The sequence below is a fragment of the Echinops telfairi genome, unplaced genomic scaffold (genome assembly GCF_000313985.2).
Source record: "Echinops telfairi isolate 266 unplaced genomic scaffold, ASM31398v2 ScPeMD7_29;HRSCAF=101, whole genome shotgun sequence".
Classification (NCBI taxonomy): Eukaryota; Metazoa; Chordata; class Mammalia; order Afrosoricida; family Tenrecidae; genus Echinops; species Echinops telfairi.
This window is the reverse complement of record NW_022103926.1, coordinates 851,581-869,882: the sequence shown is the minus strand read 5'-3', so window position 1 is coordinate 869,882 and position 18,302 is coordinate 851,581. Positions and strand designations below refer to the sequence as shown.

At 50.6% G+C, this 18,302-nt stretch overlaps 1 protein-coding gene across 1 annotated transcript in view; it reads right to left on the bottom strand.

Annotated features, from left to right (window-relative positions):
- Positions 1 to 12,295, bottom strand: part of SEZ6L (seizure related 6 homolog like) — a 222,260-nt gene extending 209,965 nt beyond the window's left edge. Inside the window, exon 1 of the mRNA XM_045289538.1 lies at positions 12,053 to 12,295. Within this exon, the coding sequence (XP_045145473.1) occupies positions 12,053 to 12,143 (91 nt within the window). The 5' untranslated portion in view covers positions 12,144 to 12,295. The remainder of the gene's footprint in view (positions 1 to 12,052) is intronic.
- Between the last annotated feature and the right edge of the window lie 6,007 nt (positions 12,296 to 18,302).

The following is an 18,302-nucleotide window of genomic DNA, read 5'->3' as shown; positions in this document are numbered from 1 at the left end:
TTAGAACTAATAACAGGAATCAATTTTGGCTAAAATGTGGTACAAAAATTGTATAGTCCTTTTGGTGCCCCACCCCTTTCTACTCCTGTAAAGAGTGACACTCTCAGAAACCCACAGGGGCACTGCTGCTCAGTCCCACAGGGTTGCTATGAGTTGGCAGTGAGTGAGTATGACGGTGTCAACCCACCTCTGACCAACCCCTTTAGTGATGTCCCTGCAACCCTAGGCCTTACCTTTAATCCAGTGCTGAGCCCCCCACTACTAGGAAGTTCCTCATGGATACATTCTTCTGAACACTTACGTAGGTCCTTTCCATGAATCACCTAATTATAGAAAGCCCTGGTAGCACAGCAGTTATGTATTGGGCTGCTAACCACAAGGTCAGCCATTTGAAACCACCAGCTGCCCCGGTGGGGGATAGATGGGGTTTTCTGCTCCTGGAAAGAATCAGTCTCAGAAGAGCACAGGCAGTTCTACCCTGTCCTATAGCGTTGCTATGGGTTGGCATCAACTTAATGGCAGTGAGTTTGGTTTGGCTTTGAGCATGTGCTACTAAGACCATGCTTGGAACATCCTTGGCCGGTTAAAGAAGATAGCTAGTCTTTCCCACCAACCACCATTATTGCATCTAAATATGCCCACATTTTCCCAGATAAATCTTTCTTGGGTGGGAAGAAGGGTTTGGGGCACTCTAAATTGAAGCATCTTTCCTCTCCCAGCTTGGCTTTTAGACCCTCTTTCCAATGCCCATCACCGTCATTGGAAGAATTCTTTTGGCACACAGCTCTCCCTGGGCATTCCTGGGGTCACCTCACGTCAGAGTTGACTGGCAACTCGTTCATCCCTGAGTGGCATGTAGCTACTACCCAAGAAGTTGGCCATTCAAAAGCAACTAGCAACTGGCTGCCCTGTGTAAGGCAGGCCTGGCAATCTGCATCCAGAAAGAGGGCAGCCAGGAAACCCTGTGCCACTCAGTCCTACTTGGTAACACGTGGGGGTCGCCCTGAGTCAGAATCAGCTCCACAGCATCAATGCCTAACATACATACTGTTTCCTCCTATGCTCAGCTGCCCCTACTCTAACCCTAAATGAGCTTTGTCCTCAGTCAAATCTGTGCCGTTGGTGTGAAGTTTGGGCTTTCTCTTTAAATGCTTGCTGTTTGGTTTTGCTTCTTATACTCTCTCACCCAGGACAGGGTAAAACGGCGCCGGTGGGGCTCCAAGACTGTGACTCTTTATGGGAATCAAGAGCCTCCTCTTTCTCCGAGGCGTGGCTGGTGGTTTCCAATAGATAGCCCAGCACACAGCCACTCCACCACCAGGGCTCCCCTTTAAGTTCAGACTCACTGCCATCAAGTCAGCTCTGAACTAGATGAGAATACGTTTTCATTCTGGAAAGCCAGCTCTGCTGGGATAGTCTTAGACGCAGTTCAGACTAACAACAACTAATCGTCACCCACCTTCCAACCATCTCAGAGTTAAGGGGCCAGTGAGCCCTTGCGGTGCAGTGAGCTAAGGCTTGGGCAGCTAACCATCAGAGAGATGAGGTCATCCGCAGTAAAGATGAGCAGTCTCGGGAGCCCTCTGGTGCAGTTCCACCCTGTTCTAGGGATTGTTAATTAGTTGGAATAGGCTTGAGGACAGTGGGTTGGATTTGGCTTCTTGCTTGGCCAAGATCGCATGATCGCCTGGGACTCCCGAGGGTCCAGTGAGGCTCTTGGTCTTTGGCTGGTGCGCCCTTTTTGAATCCTGAACTGATCAACATATTGCTCTAAGCTTGGTCACACACAAAGCCACAAACTGGGAATCAGCAAGACCACCCAAGAGTAAAGCGACCGGATTTTAACATTGCTAAAGCGGGACACCATTGATAAAACTCATATCCTGGTGAAACACCCACATGGCAGCCGAAAAATGCCTACCCCAGCTTGTCGTGCATTCGTTCCAAAAATTGGGACTTTTTAAAAACACCATGGGACACGGGAAAAATTGTTAAAAATCAGGACTGTCCCGCCAAAAGCGGGACGTCTGGTCACCTTACCCAAGAGACACATGCTCACCCCTGCCCCACAACTTCCTGCTCCAGATCCTGTGCCCCCTACCTCACACTCACCTCCAGCCCCATGGGTCATGTTGCTGCCCAGCTACTTGCTCCAGGTTTACATGACCCCATTTTCTATGCCTTATTCTACTCTCCCTTGGCTGTCCCTATATAAGATCGGAGCTGGGTTTCTCAACTGGCGAATGTCTAAGACTCACAATGAGAGCCTGGAAGCACAAGAAGGGTCCCTGGCCTGGGATCAGGGCCTCCCAGAGCCCCCATGGTTCACTCCTGTCTGTTTGACTCCAGCCATCTGCTTGGATGGCAGCATTCCCAGGTGCAAGATTGGCCACCAGTGCCTCGAAGATCCAGGTGCCAAAGATCCAGGTGCCAAGTCAGCAGGGTGTAGGGTGGGGTGGGGTGGTGGTTGTGGCTCAATGTCAGCCTATATTAAGGCTCCTTGTAATAGTCGCTGCCATGGCCACAGAAAGAAAGGCTTTATTTGGAGAATGGAAGTCGTTGGCTTAATGGACACAGATGCCTTCCCAATGTTTGTGGCCACCCCTCCTCGTGCTCTAGAACCCAGGCTTAGGGAGAGAGGGGAACCCACAGAAAAATGGGCACAGGAGGCCAGAGTCCGGGTTTCGAGTCCTGGCTCTGCCACCCTTATGTGACTTTGAGTAACTCTGTCCTTGCAGCTGAGTATATTTCCTCAAGACAATGACTCTATTGGGGGTGAGGGTGGGGGTGGGGGTGAGGGACATAGGGCTGCAGACAGGGGGAAGCCCACAGAACTGCTGCTGCTGCTCTTGTCAGCTGACACCCAATTGGCCCGACTCACAACAACCTCTATACACAATAGAGCTGGACCTTTGGCTCGTTTTGCGAGGGAAGTAGATTGCCAGGCCTTTTCCTCATCTCTCAGTCTGGACATCCACTGACCTCTGTTCAGCAGCAAAGCAATACCAAAGCCTCTAGTGGTGGACTGGTGTTGGACGGACCACAGGACCATAGGACCACTGCCTCTAGAGAACTGTTAGTATTTGATTCCTATAAGAGCCTCCAGGTGTACACTGGTACAGATAGGAACTGAACATCCAGGGAATCCAGGGCGGATGAGCCCTACAGGACCAGTGGTGTGAGTGGCGAAACAGGGAGGGTCAAGGGGAGAGTGGGTAGGAAAGAGGGAACCGATTACAAGGAACTATATGTGACCTCCTCCCTGGGGGACAGACAACCGAAAAGTGGGTGAAGGGAGACGTCGGACAGGGCAAGATATGACAAAATACCAATTTATAAACTATCAAGGGCTCATGAGGGAGGGGGGAGCGGGGAGGGAGGGGAAAAATGAGGACCTAATGTCGGAGGTGTAAGTGGAGAGAAAATGTTTTGAGAATGATGTACAAATGCGCTTTACACAATTGATGTGTGTATGGATTGCGATAACAGTTGTAGGAGTCCCTAATAAAATGTTTAATTAAAAAAAAAGAGCCTCCAGGAAGGGCCCCTTGTTTATTTCTTTTTGCAGAACATGTATATCATCTTATCCCATCACCCTGAGGAAGTGGGTACTGTATGGGCCTCAGCCCTACAAAAAGGCCATGCCAGCTCAGGGTGAACAAGGTCACACAGCTGACAAGAGCTAAGTAAGACTCACACTTGGGGGGTTCTGATGGAAGCCAGGGTTCCTCCTAAGTCTGCCAGACTTGCTTCATTTTCAGCTGGGAGTTTGCTGGTGTTTTTTCAGCAGCCAAGGTTCTAGGAGAAGGGGGATTCAACAGCCGATGCTGGGCCCAGAAGTTTCCATGCTGAAAGGTGTCAAGCCACAAAGTGGGTAACCCACTACCCTCGAGTCAATTCTGACTCACACTAACCCCGAGTCGTTTTCCAGGCTGTACAGTTTTATGGGGCTGGTCAGCTAGCCCCAACTTTCTCCCTACGATGAGGAGGCTGGGTGGCATCATGGTTATGCATTGGGCTGCTAACCCCAAGGTCAGGAGTTTGAAACCACCACCCACTCCTTGGGAGAAATTCAGGGCTTTCTACTCATGTCAAGAGTTACAGTATTGGAAACCCAACAGGGGCAATTCTACTCTATTTTGTAGGGGCACCTATTACACTCTATTCTATTCTATTCCATTCCATTCCATTCCACTCTATTTGATGGCAGCAAGTTGAGTTTTGGGTTTTTTTCCCTATGAGCAGCTGGTAGGTTTGAACCATTGACCTTTCAGTTCATGGTCCAATGCTGGCCCAATTGTGTCACCAGGAATCCTTTGCAGAGTGGAGAATTGAGGTCCACATCCCTTTGGAAAGAGAGATGTTGTCAGGTGTGACGGACTGCGTGGCATACCTGGTGCTTCCATCGTTTCTCTCTTTAGAAGCGCTCTGTTCTCTCCTCCATCTTCGTCGTCGTCTCTCTCGGCCTCCTCCTCGCATGTTCCTCTGTGATTTCACATTGATTGCCTTATTGATTTTGTTCTCCACAATAGGTAGGGCACTGTTATGAACCCCATTTTTCAGATGAGGAATCGAGACCTGTACGGGTTGTGTCAGACCACACAGCTGTGGGAGGACTCCCACGCCACCATCCACAAGGAAGATGAAGATAGAAGGAAATTCAGTTGAGGTTTACAAAGCAGTTGAGCATGCGGGCAGGGGTTCGGTAGGCCCAGGCAGGTACAGGTGAGCAAGATTGATTGGTGGCTTCAATGGGCAGTGTTTGATGGCTAGAATAAGGGAGACATGTTAAATTGATAGCCCACGTGTGATAGGTAGGTTTGATGTCAACTGGAGAGAGCCAGGAGTCTCCCATGTTACGATGCAGCATGGTGTGGCCAACTCCATGATGGGATCTTCTGTGAAGCAGTCAGGCCGTGTGGGGAGAATAGGGCACAGCACCACCTCCTTACTTTGTTCACAGCCTTGCTTCGATGGAAGGAGGTTTCATTCAGGGTGTGGCCGACTCAGCATGGATTGTGCAGAAGCTAGCTCACCTACATCTGTATCTGCATCCTGCACCCGGGCTTTGACCTCCTGTACCATCGCCTGCCAATCCCAGCAGCCTTCAGCAGACTGCCGACCTCAGATTCATTCAGCTAGGCCTCCACCAGTCTGTGGTCTTCCTGCCTCACCTTCCGACTTCCTGTTTGTCAGTTTCCGCAGCTACTTAAGTCAGAAGCCTCCAGCTGATACCTGACCCACGGACTTGAGCCAGATTGGACTTGCCCATGGCTACAGCTGTGTGAGGCATCTCTAGATCGAAATCTCTTTCTATAGGCAGACACATACAAGCCTCACTTGGTTTCCCACACCCCGCAGTGATTCCACAGTGATATAATATTGTTGTAAGGGGCCGCTGACTCCCTTCTGACTCATAGCAGACCCATGTACAACAGGACAAAACACTGCCTGGGCTTGAGCCATCCGCACAATCATTTCTCTGTTTGAGCCTATTGCTACAGCCATGGTGTCCATCCATCTCTTTTTTACCTTACTAAGCAGTTTTATAGACGCCCTGGTGGTGTAATGGATTTACGTTGGACTGTTAACTGCAAGGTCAGCAGTTTGAAGCCACCAGCTGGGAGAAGGAAGAGGCTTCCTACTCACAATAAAGATTGATAGTCTCAGAAACCCACAGGGGAAGTTCTACTCCATCCTATTGGGTCTCTCTGAGTCAGTAGTGCTGCAGTACTGTAATAGAGGAGTACAATGTGGTGGGATCCCAAAGTGGAATAGAGAAGTGGGAGACCAGGGAAGTTGTCAAAGGAGAAAAGGCAGTGGGGTTTTGAAGGATGAATAGGAGTTTTATCAGGTGGGGAATAAAACCAGGAATGGAAACTTTTTATCGACTGCTTACTGTGAGGCAGGCACAGTCACTCACACTCTATTAAGAAATTTATTATGAAGTTGGCGCCTTCTGCAGGGCAGATCCATGTTCTCTTCAACAGCTCACATACATTGTGCTTCCGGCATGAGGGCCATCCCCACCATGAAGCATCACTTCTTCCACTTTGCCCCTGCGTTTCCTGTTTCCTTTCCTCCTCCCTTCTGACCTTTGCTCAATTCTCAGCCAAACAACAGATGAGTCTAGGGGAAGAATGGCCACACTAGGGAGGTACGCACACCTTAGAATCATCCACCTTTGAGATACAGAGGGCAGCATTGACCCAAGGACCAAGTTCGCACACGTTCTTGAAAACAGGGCAAGATAGATAGGAGACTCCCATCTAACACGGCAAGTCAAAACAGACTGGGAGCACTGGAACAAGCCCTACCAGATGATGCTTACTATGGGCACATATCCTATCCAACATGCTATGTTCCTTCCTACAGCACTCTGATCTGTACAAGGGGCCGGGGGAGGGGAAGGTCGTGGAGGCCATCATGGGACATAGTGCTAACAGGTTCTGATGCAGGCCTGGATTTTGAAGGCAGATGACCGCTGCTTCATGGCTTTGTTTAACCTCTCCCTGCCTCAGTTTCCCCAACCTATAAAAGGGTGTGAAGCGCCCCGCCTATCCTTTGGAGACGGCTTTGTGTGGATTTACCAAACAGATCTACACAAAACACTTAGCCCCCAGGGCTCTGAAGAGCAGCGACACTCCGCACATACTGTCTTCTTTGCTCAGGCAAGGTCCCTGCCATGTTCTGGTCCATAACATCACTCTGGGGCACAGACCTCTCTCCAGCTCACCCTGCTCTTACCCTTGCCCCAAAGCAGGCCACTCCCACCCCTGCCCCCACCTTCAGCCTGCCTTTATGGAAGTACTGCAAATATCCCCTGTGCTGGTACAGGGGCGTTTACCCAGCATTCACTGAGCTGGCCTGGCTGCCTGTGGAGAAGAGTGCCTTGATGCCATGCCAAGCATTGGTGGTCCTCACAGAGTCCTGGGCAGGCCAGGCAGGGCCAGTCATGTTTTCATTTCTTACACCTGTGCCTCTTCCTCTGGGTCTACTGTGTCCTCAGGGGGAAGTCTTCCTCAGGAGCCTCTCTGTCACCTGGTAGCCACCGGACCTCTGGCTGCTGAGACCACCAGAGGCCTCCAGGGTCAGCTCTGGGCAGCCTTCACTGACGACCCTGAGGGAGAGGATTGAACACAACTCCCCTTGGTGGCCAAGGAGTCCAGCCCAACACTCATGGAAAAACCTCTTAAGTCACAGAAGAGAAGAACTCCAACGTTTCTCTTGGAAGTTTCCCTTCCCAGAAGCAGGTTGCCAGGCCTTTCTTCTGCGGTACTGCACGGAAGAAACACCCAACCTGTAGGTTAGCAGGGGGCTCAGGGAGCACTAACCCCAAGACCCAGGAACTGTGGCTCACCTACAGATCCCACTGGCGAGGCTGCCACAGTCAAGGTCAGAACTGCATCCTATCACTCTGTAGCTCCAGCACAGGGCCTGCCACAGGGGCGGGAGGGCTCAGTAAATGTTGGAGGAATGCACGCATTTGATGAAGAAGGGACTATCCTTTCCCAAAAGACACTCTTCCTGGGTATTCTGTCTGACCACTTACATAACCCCTAGCAACCCTTATGTCTCTGGGACCATGAATTTACGAGTGGTACCAAAGAGATGCAGTCTGCAGAGACATGGTCTGAGCATTTGGAATTTGCACCAAATCCCCACTGGCCCCCAAAAGCTGCTCACCACCCTGCAGCCATCCTTGTGATGGTTAGGGGTTACGTCAATGAGACTCCTGGGTAAGGGAAGGGGTGGAGCTCAAGCCTATCAATTGTGTTGTAGCCTGATGACATCTCCTTAGTTTCATAAGCCTTTTTATATAAGAGAACAAGAATTAGGAGAGCCTAATCCTCTTTGGCCCTTCACTTTGTGCTGGTGCTGGATCTTGCGTCTGACTCCTTGATCTCCCGTTGCTTAGCCTGATGATCCCAGGAGCTGACAGTGGATTCATTTGGCCGACTTTGGACTTCTATATCTACCAACCTGAGCTCCCTGCTGTCTCTGCTTCACCACCCTGTTCTGGCTCTTCGATCTCCTTTTATATTGCCTGCCGATCCCAAGAGCCTTCAGTGGGCTATTGATGGTGGATTCATTCAGCCAACTTGGGACCTCTGCAGCCACCAGCCTGTGCCCCATGCTGCCTCTGGTTCATCAGACTGCTTCCTGTTCATCAGCTTCCACGAATCGGGAGAGCCTCATTTGCCCCAGACTGGACATACTTATTCCTACAACTGTCTAAGCCATGTCTTGATATAAATCTCGTATCTCGAGAACCTGACCTAACACAACCCCCTTCACTTTAGCCTAAATTATCCAGACCCATATACCAACAGCTGCTCACACCAGCTGCAAGCTTTGCTTTGTTTGGTGCCTACTCAGAGAACAAAGGCCTTTTGTTCTTCAGGAATCAGGGCAGGAAAGGAAGTCAGGGCTACATGAACACCTACTACGTGTCAGGTGCTTCCTGTACATTGCTTCACATATTCATTGCACACATAAACTCACATCACTCCCCTCCCCCCCCCAACCCCCTCCTATTCCACAGATGGTCAAGTGGAGGCTTAGAGAAAATCCCCTCGCTGCAGGCCCCACGTTCATAAGCAAGAGAGCTGGGCCCAGCACCCAGATCGCTCTTCTTTTAAAAGTTACCACACTCATTTCTCGAACTCTTTACATTTAATTCCAGGGTCCAGCTCAGTCAAGGTCCCAAGACCCCAAACACCACTGTTTCACTGGTATTTTTTTTATCTGGTGCAATAGCAGGACTCACCCGCTGTATAACCAAGACCTTTTTCCTCTGTCTTCTAGAAATATCTTTCGTGAAGGCTTGATATGCCCTTTATCCATCTCCACCCCCCACCCCCCACCCCCAGCTTCCGCTGCATGAACCCAGGGACCCCCCTCCGTGACTTTCCTTTGAGAAATAGGAATCAAGTGTATTACTAAGCACCAAAGGGATGGTAGAGAGGATGGAGAGGTCACCTCCACTGACCGCTGCTCCCCTCCTCTGGCCTATTGGCACTTGCACACACCTTCTTTCTGCCCTCCAGCTTCAGCTATAGCTTTGGGCGCCGCCTAGTGGACATCCTGCCCAGCGTGTTGCAGAAATTACCAGTGCATCCAATGGGAATGCTTATATATTGAGCTTTTTCAAACAGCTTGCAGGGATGCATTTGAGAGCGGGGAAACAAACAGAAAACAGGCCATTTTGCTCAGGAAACACCTTTTTCTCTAGTTATGGGGGAAGGACTACGGAACAAACAGAAAGCAGACCGCTTTACTCAGGAAATTCCTTTTTGTTTCCCTGTTGGAAAGGGGAGGAAAGGAGGGCGGCCTTCTCTTCCTAATGCCTAGCCTGGCCACATGTCCACAGGCAAAGCTTAGGGGCATAGTGGATATGTATTGGGCTGCTAACCACAAGGTCAGCAGTTCAAAACCACTAGCAGTGGTTTCAAAGGAGAAAGATGAGACTTCCTACCTCCATAACATAGTTACAGTCTCAGAAACTCACAGGGGCAGTTCCACCTTATCTTATAGGGTTGCTATGAGTTGGCATCGACTTAATGGCAGTGAGTTTGGTTGTTTTAGGTTTGGGGATAAGGTGGCACGTGTAGCAGCAGCCCAAACTTCACGGGGAGGGGGTGGCATAAAGCAGCCCAGAATGAAGAGAGTGTATAATCGAATCTAACAGCGACCCCCATTAGAGATGGGGGAAGCCTCACATTTGAGGCATGCTGAGTAACACTGGGTTGGTTTTCTGTATTCAAAAGGGCCAGGTCTCACATTGCAAGCCAGCTCTGTAGTCTCAGCACGTCCCTGCCATTATTCCCCACGTGCACATCTTCGACCATAAGAAGCCTCTTCAAAAACAAGTTACACTTTAGACTTATTCATGCCTTAAAGCAAAATGGCCTGGAGAGTCACGTGAGCCACAGAAGGCTGCAGCAACAAGTGCCCTTTAAGTGTTTAAAAACCAGCTCCGTCCACTCGCCCCAAACAGACAGAAAGCCTAGTTTTGCAGCAGGGTGACGGTCCCCATCTAACATCCATGGACAACGGGCTCCAAGTTAAGAAGAGCATCGACTATAGAAGGTCATTGGGCTCGAAATGCCCCCATCAGAACTGGCTGTCCAGGTTTCCTTTCCAGTCCTTGTGAGTCAAGAGTATCAGATTCATAGCCACACCGTGAATAGCCAGACTTCTGAAGTCGTTCATCAATTGCTTTTAATTTGACCGGGTCCTGAAGTTAATTAAAAATATATGCTGGCTAGCCACAGCGTCAAGTGAAATATGAAATGCTTTAAAAAATTAAACACACATACACTGTGTATTAGAAGCCACAAAAGCAAGATTCAGCATGAAATTGACTTGGATAACAATTCATGCTAGTCATTAGGTTGGTGGATTGGAGAAGGCAGTTCTCTGGTGGGGCCACTTCAGAGAAGCCAGCAGTCTGCCAGGGTGGTTTCTGGGTCCCCTTTCCTGTGCATTCATTACAGGGTGGGTTGAAATAAGGGGTGTATGTGCACAGTTCCAGGCCAACAAGCCCATGTTGAAAAGAGACACCTAATTAGGAAAGAGCATGCTGTGGTGGAAATTATTTCCTAAGCTAAATCCCTTCATTCCCCTTTCACTGAGAAATCGTCTAGCCCTTGTGTACCTTGTGAATAATAAGACCTCATAAAATGGGGAGGGGGTTTCTTGTAATGATATGGCTGGTTAAACAAAAGGTGGCGAATTCTTTGCTCTGCCACTCTGGGCTCCACATTTAAAGAGAAGGGGCGGGGCGAGGAGGAAAGCCGCCTGGTGGATATTGAGGAGGGCACTCAAGGCCAAGCAAAGACTTGAAGGGGAAGAAACCTAGCCCTAGGGCCCACAAAGCCGTGCGCTGTCCGAAGCCTTTGGTGCTGAAATCAGGTGTGCCCAGCTGCTTCTAAACCCCCTGGTGAGCCAAGGGGTCCTGCTTGTCCCCTAAACCCAGTCCAGAGAGCTCAAAGGAAGCAGGGGATTCCAGGGAGCTAAAGCCCTTTGCTGTCCCCAGGCCGGAGGTGCAGGTGGTCTCCACAATGCCCCCAGGACTCTTGGGTCTTCCAGGGGTCTGGTCAAACGCCTACAGTTCTGGGGGTTAGCTTTGAGTGAATCAGACACCACCCACCTCTCTCCCATAGAGCCTTCTGCCACAACTTTTCCCGGGGGGGGGGGGCGGAGGCGGGGACCCTGGCGCTGGAGAGGAAGCAGCCCTGATCTGGGAAAAGGCTCGGCCATTCTCAGATAAACTTGGGGCCCCTGCCCCCCACTCTACCACCAAGAAAGCACGTGGTGGGTGAAGCCAGCACTCTATCCACCCCACCCCCAATTTCCAAGGGTTGTCAGAGATGCTAGGCTGTCGTGAGAAGGAGAAGGGGACAGGGGGCTCAGGATTCCCACTGCCTTCCTCTCTCCCTCCCTTGACAAGTTCAGAATGCCCGCACCCCCTTCACCCACCGCCTGGCCTTCTGTTGGAAGCCACACCCAAGTCCTGCTCCCGGGAGGCGCTGGGGATCATCGAGGGACATGGCCCCTTCTCCAGGCAACCTGAGCCACGGAGGCAGGGAGTCCTCGGTTGGGAGAGAATGGCAGGATGTGTCCCCTCCTCCCCCCAAGCCCTGTTGGAAGGCGGGTCACCTGCTTCCCCTCTAACCCACACGCCCAGAGAGGACTTGCGCCCAGCCCCCCTGGTGCGGTGGCCATGAGCCCCAGGAATCTGGGGAGAGGAGACCCCACTTCCATGGGCTCTTCTGAGCTGCCAAAAGGAGTCCGCTTCCCAGCTCTGGAGGACAGCAGCCCAGCAGGGCAATGCCCAAACCCTCCCCGCCTCCACACTCTGTCTGCCCGGCGGAGGGGCTGCGGCTCCAGGCTCCCAGTGTGGGCAGCCGCCCCCGCTCCCCATCCTGGGCGTGGTACTCGGCTGGCCGGGTCAGCTCAGACCCCAGGCGCCCAGCGCTCGCCTCACCGCAACTTTACCCGCACCCCAGCCCTACCCTCTGTCCCGCCTGCCCATCAGGGCGCTTACCTTCCGCCAGAGCTGCCGCCCGGCTCCCCAGGAGCAATGCCAGGAGCAGCGAGATCCCGCCGAGTCGCGCGGGCGGCCGGGCCGCGGGCATCTTGGCTGCGGGGAGCGCGGGAGGTGCGGGCGAATGCTGTTGGCGTGGGAGCCACCAAAGGGGCGGTGGGGAGAGGGGAAGGGGAGGCGGAGGAAAGGGGCGGCGGGCAGGGCAGCGCCGGAGACCCAGGCGGACGCGCGCGCTCAGCCTCAATCGCTCTGGCCGAGCTGCGCGGGGCGCGGGCGCGGGCCAGTGAGGAGGAGCTGGGAGCGGGAACGGGCGGGGGAGGAGGGAGGAAGGGAGGGAGGCAGGCAGAGAGGGGGCGGGCGGGAGAGAGGGAGGCAGGCGGGCCGCGCGAGCCAGAGGGGCCTCCGCGCCAGGGGTGCCAGTCTCTGCCTCTGGAGGCGCGCCAGCGGGCCCTGCAAAGTTTAAGGCCAATGCCCCCTGCGTCCGATCTGCGGGCTGAGCGAGTTCTTTGCCGCGGGTGCTCCCAGCACCAACCCTGCCCAGGGGACACCCCGCTGCAGCAGCGTCCGGACCATTTTCCAGATGGTGAAATGGAGGTCTTAATTCCCAGCACCCTGAAGGCATCCTATTGACTCTCCTTTCAGCTCCAGCGCTGTCCCAATTCCAGTTCTCCGGCCCTTACGTCCACCCTACCAGATCCCTCTGGGCCCTGGCCAGCCCTTTAAGGCACTGGCTCGCCTGAGCTAACAAAGTGAGCAGTGGCCTGCGAAGAAGCAGATTCTCAGACTCTCAGGGCAGCTGAGTATCTCCTCTGGAACAGTGCACGTGGCCAGACACAGTGTGTTGGGCCAGTGGGTTCTGGACCCTTCTGAAGTCTAGCCAAAGTCTCCCAGTAACCCAGGTCCCTCTTATAATCCCACCTCTGTCTTCACATCCTACCAAAGACTCCCTCACTGCCATGGACCCTGCTACAACTCAAAAGGACTCTGTGGTGTAGACAGGGCTCCCTTCTTACCCAAGGTCCACCAGACATCATCTGCTCAGTGACTTTGTTTTGCTCCTCAAATGGAGGTTCTGGGGCCAAAGTGAGGTGGGAGACAGCTGGAAAAGATCCCAGGAGACCCAGCGCCTGACAATGTTCCGCTGCTATCTTGGAAGTGCTCCTTAGACGTGAGGGTGCTGTGGCTTCCTCTTACATTCGCTGGACATGTTATCAGGAGAGACCAGTCCCCGGAGAAGGACATCATGCTTGGTAATGTAGAAGGGCAGCGAGAAAGCGGACAACCCTTGATGAGGTGGAGTGACCCAGTGGCTGCAACATGGGCTCAAACACAAGAACCATCGTGGGGGTGGAGCCGGAGCAGGTGGTATTTCCATCTGCTGTGCATGGAGTCACTAGGAGTTGGAACCCGCATGACACCCAACAACCACAGGAGACCCAGTCAGCTTCCAGGCTTCTGTCCTCGATTTAAAAGCCTCCCCTACTACCCCACCCTGTCAGGGGATCTACACATGACAGAGGAGGCAGATAGGGGGAAGGCTGTAGGCAGTGATGGGGAAAGAGCTATTGCTATCAGAATGGTGGAGGGGATGTCCTTCTAGCGCATGGGTGAGGGAGGTGTGTACTGGGGGAGGAGGGCAGTAATGGAGAGGGTGCACTGTGGCCCCAGGGGGCCTGAAGATACAACACCTGAACATCCATATGCCTGTGTTGCGTCCCCCACTGTAGGCCTGGACCATTTCCAGGCACAGGAGACAGCATTGTAAGGAGTCGCTGAGTCCATTCTGACTCATGGTGACCCCCTGTGTGCAGAGTGGAACCACGCCATAGGGTTTTGAAGGTTGTGACCGGGATTGTCCTCAGAGGTGCCTCCAGGTGGGTTTTGAACTGACAGCCATTTGGCTTGGAGCTGGGTGTTCAACTGTTTTCATCACCCTGGGGCCTCTGGATGACAAATAGTCCACAATAACCCAATTCTTGGCTACAAAAGGAACCCTGAAGGTGCCGGGGGTTCAGCATTGGGCTGTGAACGGAAAGGTCAGTGGTTTGAACCCAGCAGCCGCTCTGTGGGAGACTATTGAGGCTGTCTGCTCCCATAAAGACTGAGTATTTGAAATGAAAAAACACAGGGGCAGGTCTACCCTGTCCTGTAGGGTAGTGATGTATGGTGGTCTCGTTTCTGTTAATTCCTTCAATTTTCTCCTTGTCTTGGACGACCTTTATTTCTACATTGTATTTGAGTGATATTTTTGCTAGGTACACGCTTTTAGGTTGAGCGTTTTTTAATTTCTTTTTTCTTCAGGACTCAGTATCTGTCACTCCACTGTCTTCTTGCTTGGTTTCTGCTGAGAAATCTGAATGTATTCTAATTGCTTAACCTTTGAATGTAATTGTTCTCTTTTCTCTGGCTGCTCTCAGAAGTTTTTCCTTGTCATTGAGGTTAGACATCTTGATTACAATATGCCAGGGAGTTCCCCTTTGCGGGGTCTTTCCGGATTGGGCTTCTTTGGGCTTCCTGAATATTGTATTTTCATCCTTCAGGCAATGAGAAAGTTTGCTTGCAGAAGTCTGGAACTGTACTCTGTGTAGGTTTGGGTTTGTTTGTCTCTCCCTCTCTGGCATCCCTATAAGATGTAGGTAGTTTCTCTCGCTTGTGCCCCACACTGTTATCAAGCTTTTACGGGTCTCTTTTAAAATCTGTGTTCTTTGTTCTTCGTTTAGATTGGAGTCTATAGATTTGTCTTCAAGCGCACTAATCGAGGTTTCCATCTCTTCAATTCTGTTTCGTAGTTCTGATATATTACTGGGTAATTCTTCCACTGTATTCTTTGACTTTTGTGTTTCTGTTTGGAGATTTTATTGTACAGTATGGGCTGAGGTTTCTAGCTTTTCTATTTTTTCACTTTTCCTCTCAGACTCTTCCTTTACCTGTTACATGAATGAAATCATCATTCCTTTAAATTCTTTTTCTGGTAATTCCAGGTACTGTCAATTTCAGGCATTTTATTTCGGTCTGGGTGCTGTCCGGTTACTTGCATCTGCTTCTCTTGTTGGTCCGTGTACGTATGAATATCTTCTGTTGTCCCCTTGACATCTTGGTGTAGCTATTAGGGGTGTTAGGGAGGTGAGGTTCTGGGGGAGTAGTTAACTCTGTTGGTTGGTGTAGTAGAGGGGTGGTAGACAGTTTTATTAAATATCTGGGGGAGAGTCTTAGATTAATTGCTGGGAGGAGATCAAAAAGTGGCAGAGGAAGTATCAGAAGAGAGAGAAAGAAAGAGAAAAAGAAGCCAAAAAAAAAAAAAAAAAAAGAAGGGATCAAGCAGTGTTGATTGGTAGGTTAAAAGAAAGGATGCCAACCGCTGGGGAAGTCCTGCTTAAGGATGAATTATAAGAATAGTACACAACTCTGTTTTAAATAGGGAGTAGGTTGTTCTGAGAACGATGAGGGCAATGAATGTACAAATGTGCTTTACACAATTGATATATGTATGGATTGTGATAAGAGTTGTATGAGCCCCTAATAAAACGATTAAAAAAAAAAGAATTCCTTCTGAAAAATAGACCAATAAGCCCAAACTCACTGCCATTGAGTTAGGGTTGACTCATAGCGACCCCCTGAGACTCTGGCTGTTTACAGAAGTAGAAAGCCCAATCTTTCTTGGAGCTGCTGGTAGTTTTGAACTGCGGACCAGGTGGATCACAGCCCAATGCATAACCACTATACTACCAAAGGCTCAACTTGAACACCGTTCAGGGATGTGAATAGTCTTGCTTCCATACAGAGTGAATTGGAAAGTGGATTATTGCAGATGTAGTTAGGTGAAAATCATTTGATCTCCGTGTGACCCATTTTAAAGTTGTTCTAGGTTTTAATATTTTCTATTTTCTTTTCAACTGAGTTTTACTCTTTTATTTTGCTATTGTCAGCTTTTTGCCTCTTTGCTTTTTGTTTCTCTATGTTTTTCAGTATATGAGATCTATGATGGGTGAATCTATCGAGACAGTAACTGGATTCATGGTTCCTTGTGGGTAAGGCAGGGGAGGTTGGAGGGAAATGGGGAGCTAATAACACGAAGTATGAGCAAGAAGATGTTCTAAAATTGTGGAGTGCTTGTACAACTGTTCTTGATATGATTGAACTATTGAATTGTATGATAGTTGGATTAGGTCCCGATAAAATTGTTGATTAAAAAAAATAGGGAGTAGGTATAGGAAGGATAGAGCAAGACCAACAAAAGAACAGCTGCGGGTTAGACCCTGTCCAGGCGAGAAATCGGGACTGCATGGAGCAGCTGAGGACAGTGTCTGGTAGCATGGTGCTTTACCAGCTTGTGGTCTTTCAGGACAGCAAGGTAGAGTTAAGATGGAGGCCAGGGGATGCTTTTGGTATCTGGGAGCGCTGAGAGTCCTGTGTTCTCATGAGTTAGGTGGATGATCTTGAAGGGATAGATCAGGTGGATCTCGGGTGGATCAGGTCAGAAGGGATGGGGTTTGCTCTTGTTGGACGATGGAGGTGACCAAGTGGGGGTGGGGGAGTGGGGTCTATACCTGCCACGTACCTAGGTGGTCTAGGAGGGAGGAAAGGAGAAGTAGCTACTCCGAGGGCAGGTCGCTCATTGGAGCAGCTTGGGGTGCTGACCAGAAGCTGGTGTCAAGGGTGTCACGCTGGGCTGGGGAACACTTAGATCTATCCAGTATGTCAACTGGGGGGGCTTTGTCTCAAGGCCAAACTCTGCCTGGTCTTGGTAAAGCTGCTGGTGCAGTTTCCACTTGCATTGTGATGTTAATATCATGCCAATGACCCGTGTGTGTGTTATCTGCTAACCAAAGAAGTAAAAAGTAAACAAACATCCTTCTAATGGCCATGCCTTACATGGGAGGCGGAGCTGTACCTCAGGGATGGGGGGTTTGCTTGGCTGAGTGGGGCTACAGCTCTCCTGGCCTGTGGGGCGAGCTAGTTTATTCACTATTTATGCGCACTCCAGGCTGCCCTGTAGAGTTATCTACTCTGCGGCTCAGTCTGATGCCCTTTTCCAGGGACTGGTCCCTTCTGATAACATGTTCAAAGTCCAGGAGACAAAGTCTCACCGCCTCTCCCCCCAGGAACATATTGGTTGGTTCTTCAAGCAGTCCTGAAGAACTTTAATATTCCTCACCAACATCATTGAGACAATTATTGTAAGGTATTTAGAATAATGCATATAGCATAGTAAACCCTCCGTCCAGTCAGCCATCCATTCATCCATCCATCCATCCATCCATCCATCCATCCATCCATCCATCCATCCATCCACTGTTTCTACAAATGCTTTTTGATCGTCTTTTATATTCCAGGTACTGTTCTAGGTACTGGGAATACAGAAGTACACAAGCCAAAGTCCCCAGTCTCTAGGGGTGAAACAATGCACAGGGACATGTTTAACAATAAGAATTCCAGAGAGCTCTATGTGCCACAAGGAGCCCTGGGGATGCAGTGGTTAGACATAAGGTTGCTAACCACAAGGGTGAATGTCCCCCCCCCCCCCCAGTGTCCCTACAGAAGACTGGCCTTGCTTCCCTAAAACAACCCTCTGGGATCGGTCTGCTCTGGCTGATAGGGTTACTGTGAGTGAGAATCCACTCCCTGGTAATGGGTGGGTAGCCATAATTCACTGGCTATCACAGCACTCAGGCCAGATGAGAGCTGGGGAATGATCCAGTGGGTCTCCATTACCTGAAAAGGAGCAATTATGCCCTTTGGTTTCCCGTGGAAATAGTCTCTCTATTTCCCTGGGTCTTGAGAAATGCCGGTGAGTGTTAAGAGAGTTGACAGGGAGACAATGCCTCTATTTTCAAATGGAAAGTTTGCAGAATACCAAGTAAGCCTGCAAGATGGATTTGCATTCCCTTGGGGCTTGCCTAGCCAAGCAAGAAGGATACCCGTGCACAGTTGGTGCCACAAAAGAACCACACAGATAGAGCCACTAACCACTGGCTGGGACCTGCAGCTGACTTTCCACAAACCCAAAAGGGAGGTTTCCCTGGTGAAGGTCTGTGTTCTTGGGTCTTAAAGGCGAAGGGAAACAAACAATCAATTAGAGAGGCTGCATACTGTGCTGGCATTATAAGTGACAGGCTGCTAACATCAGTCTGCAGGAGCCCTGGGGAGCATACCTATGGAGTTCACTGACCCCTAGGAGCATCTTTGGCATCAGCTGATTTATATGGAGTCAGCGATCAAGCTTCTTTCAACCTGGGTTCCCTCTTCTGGA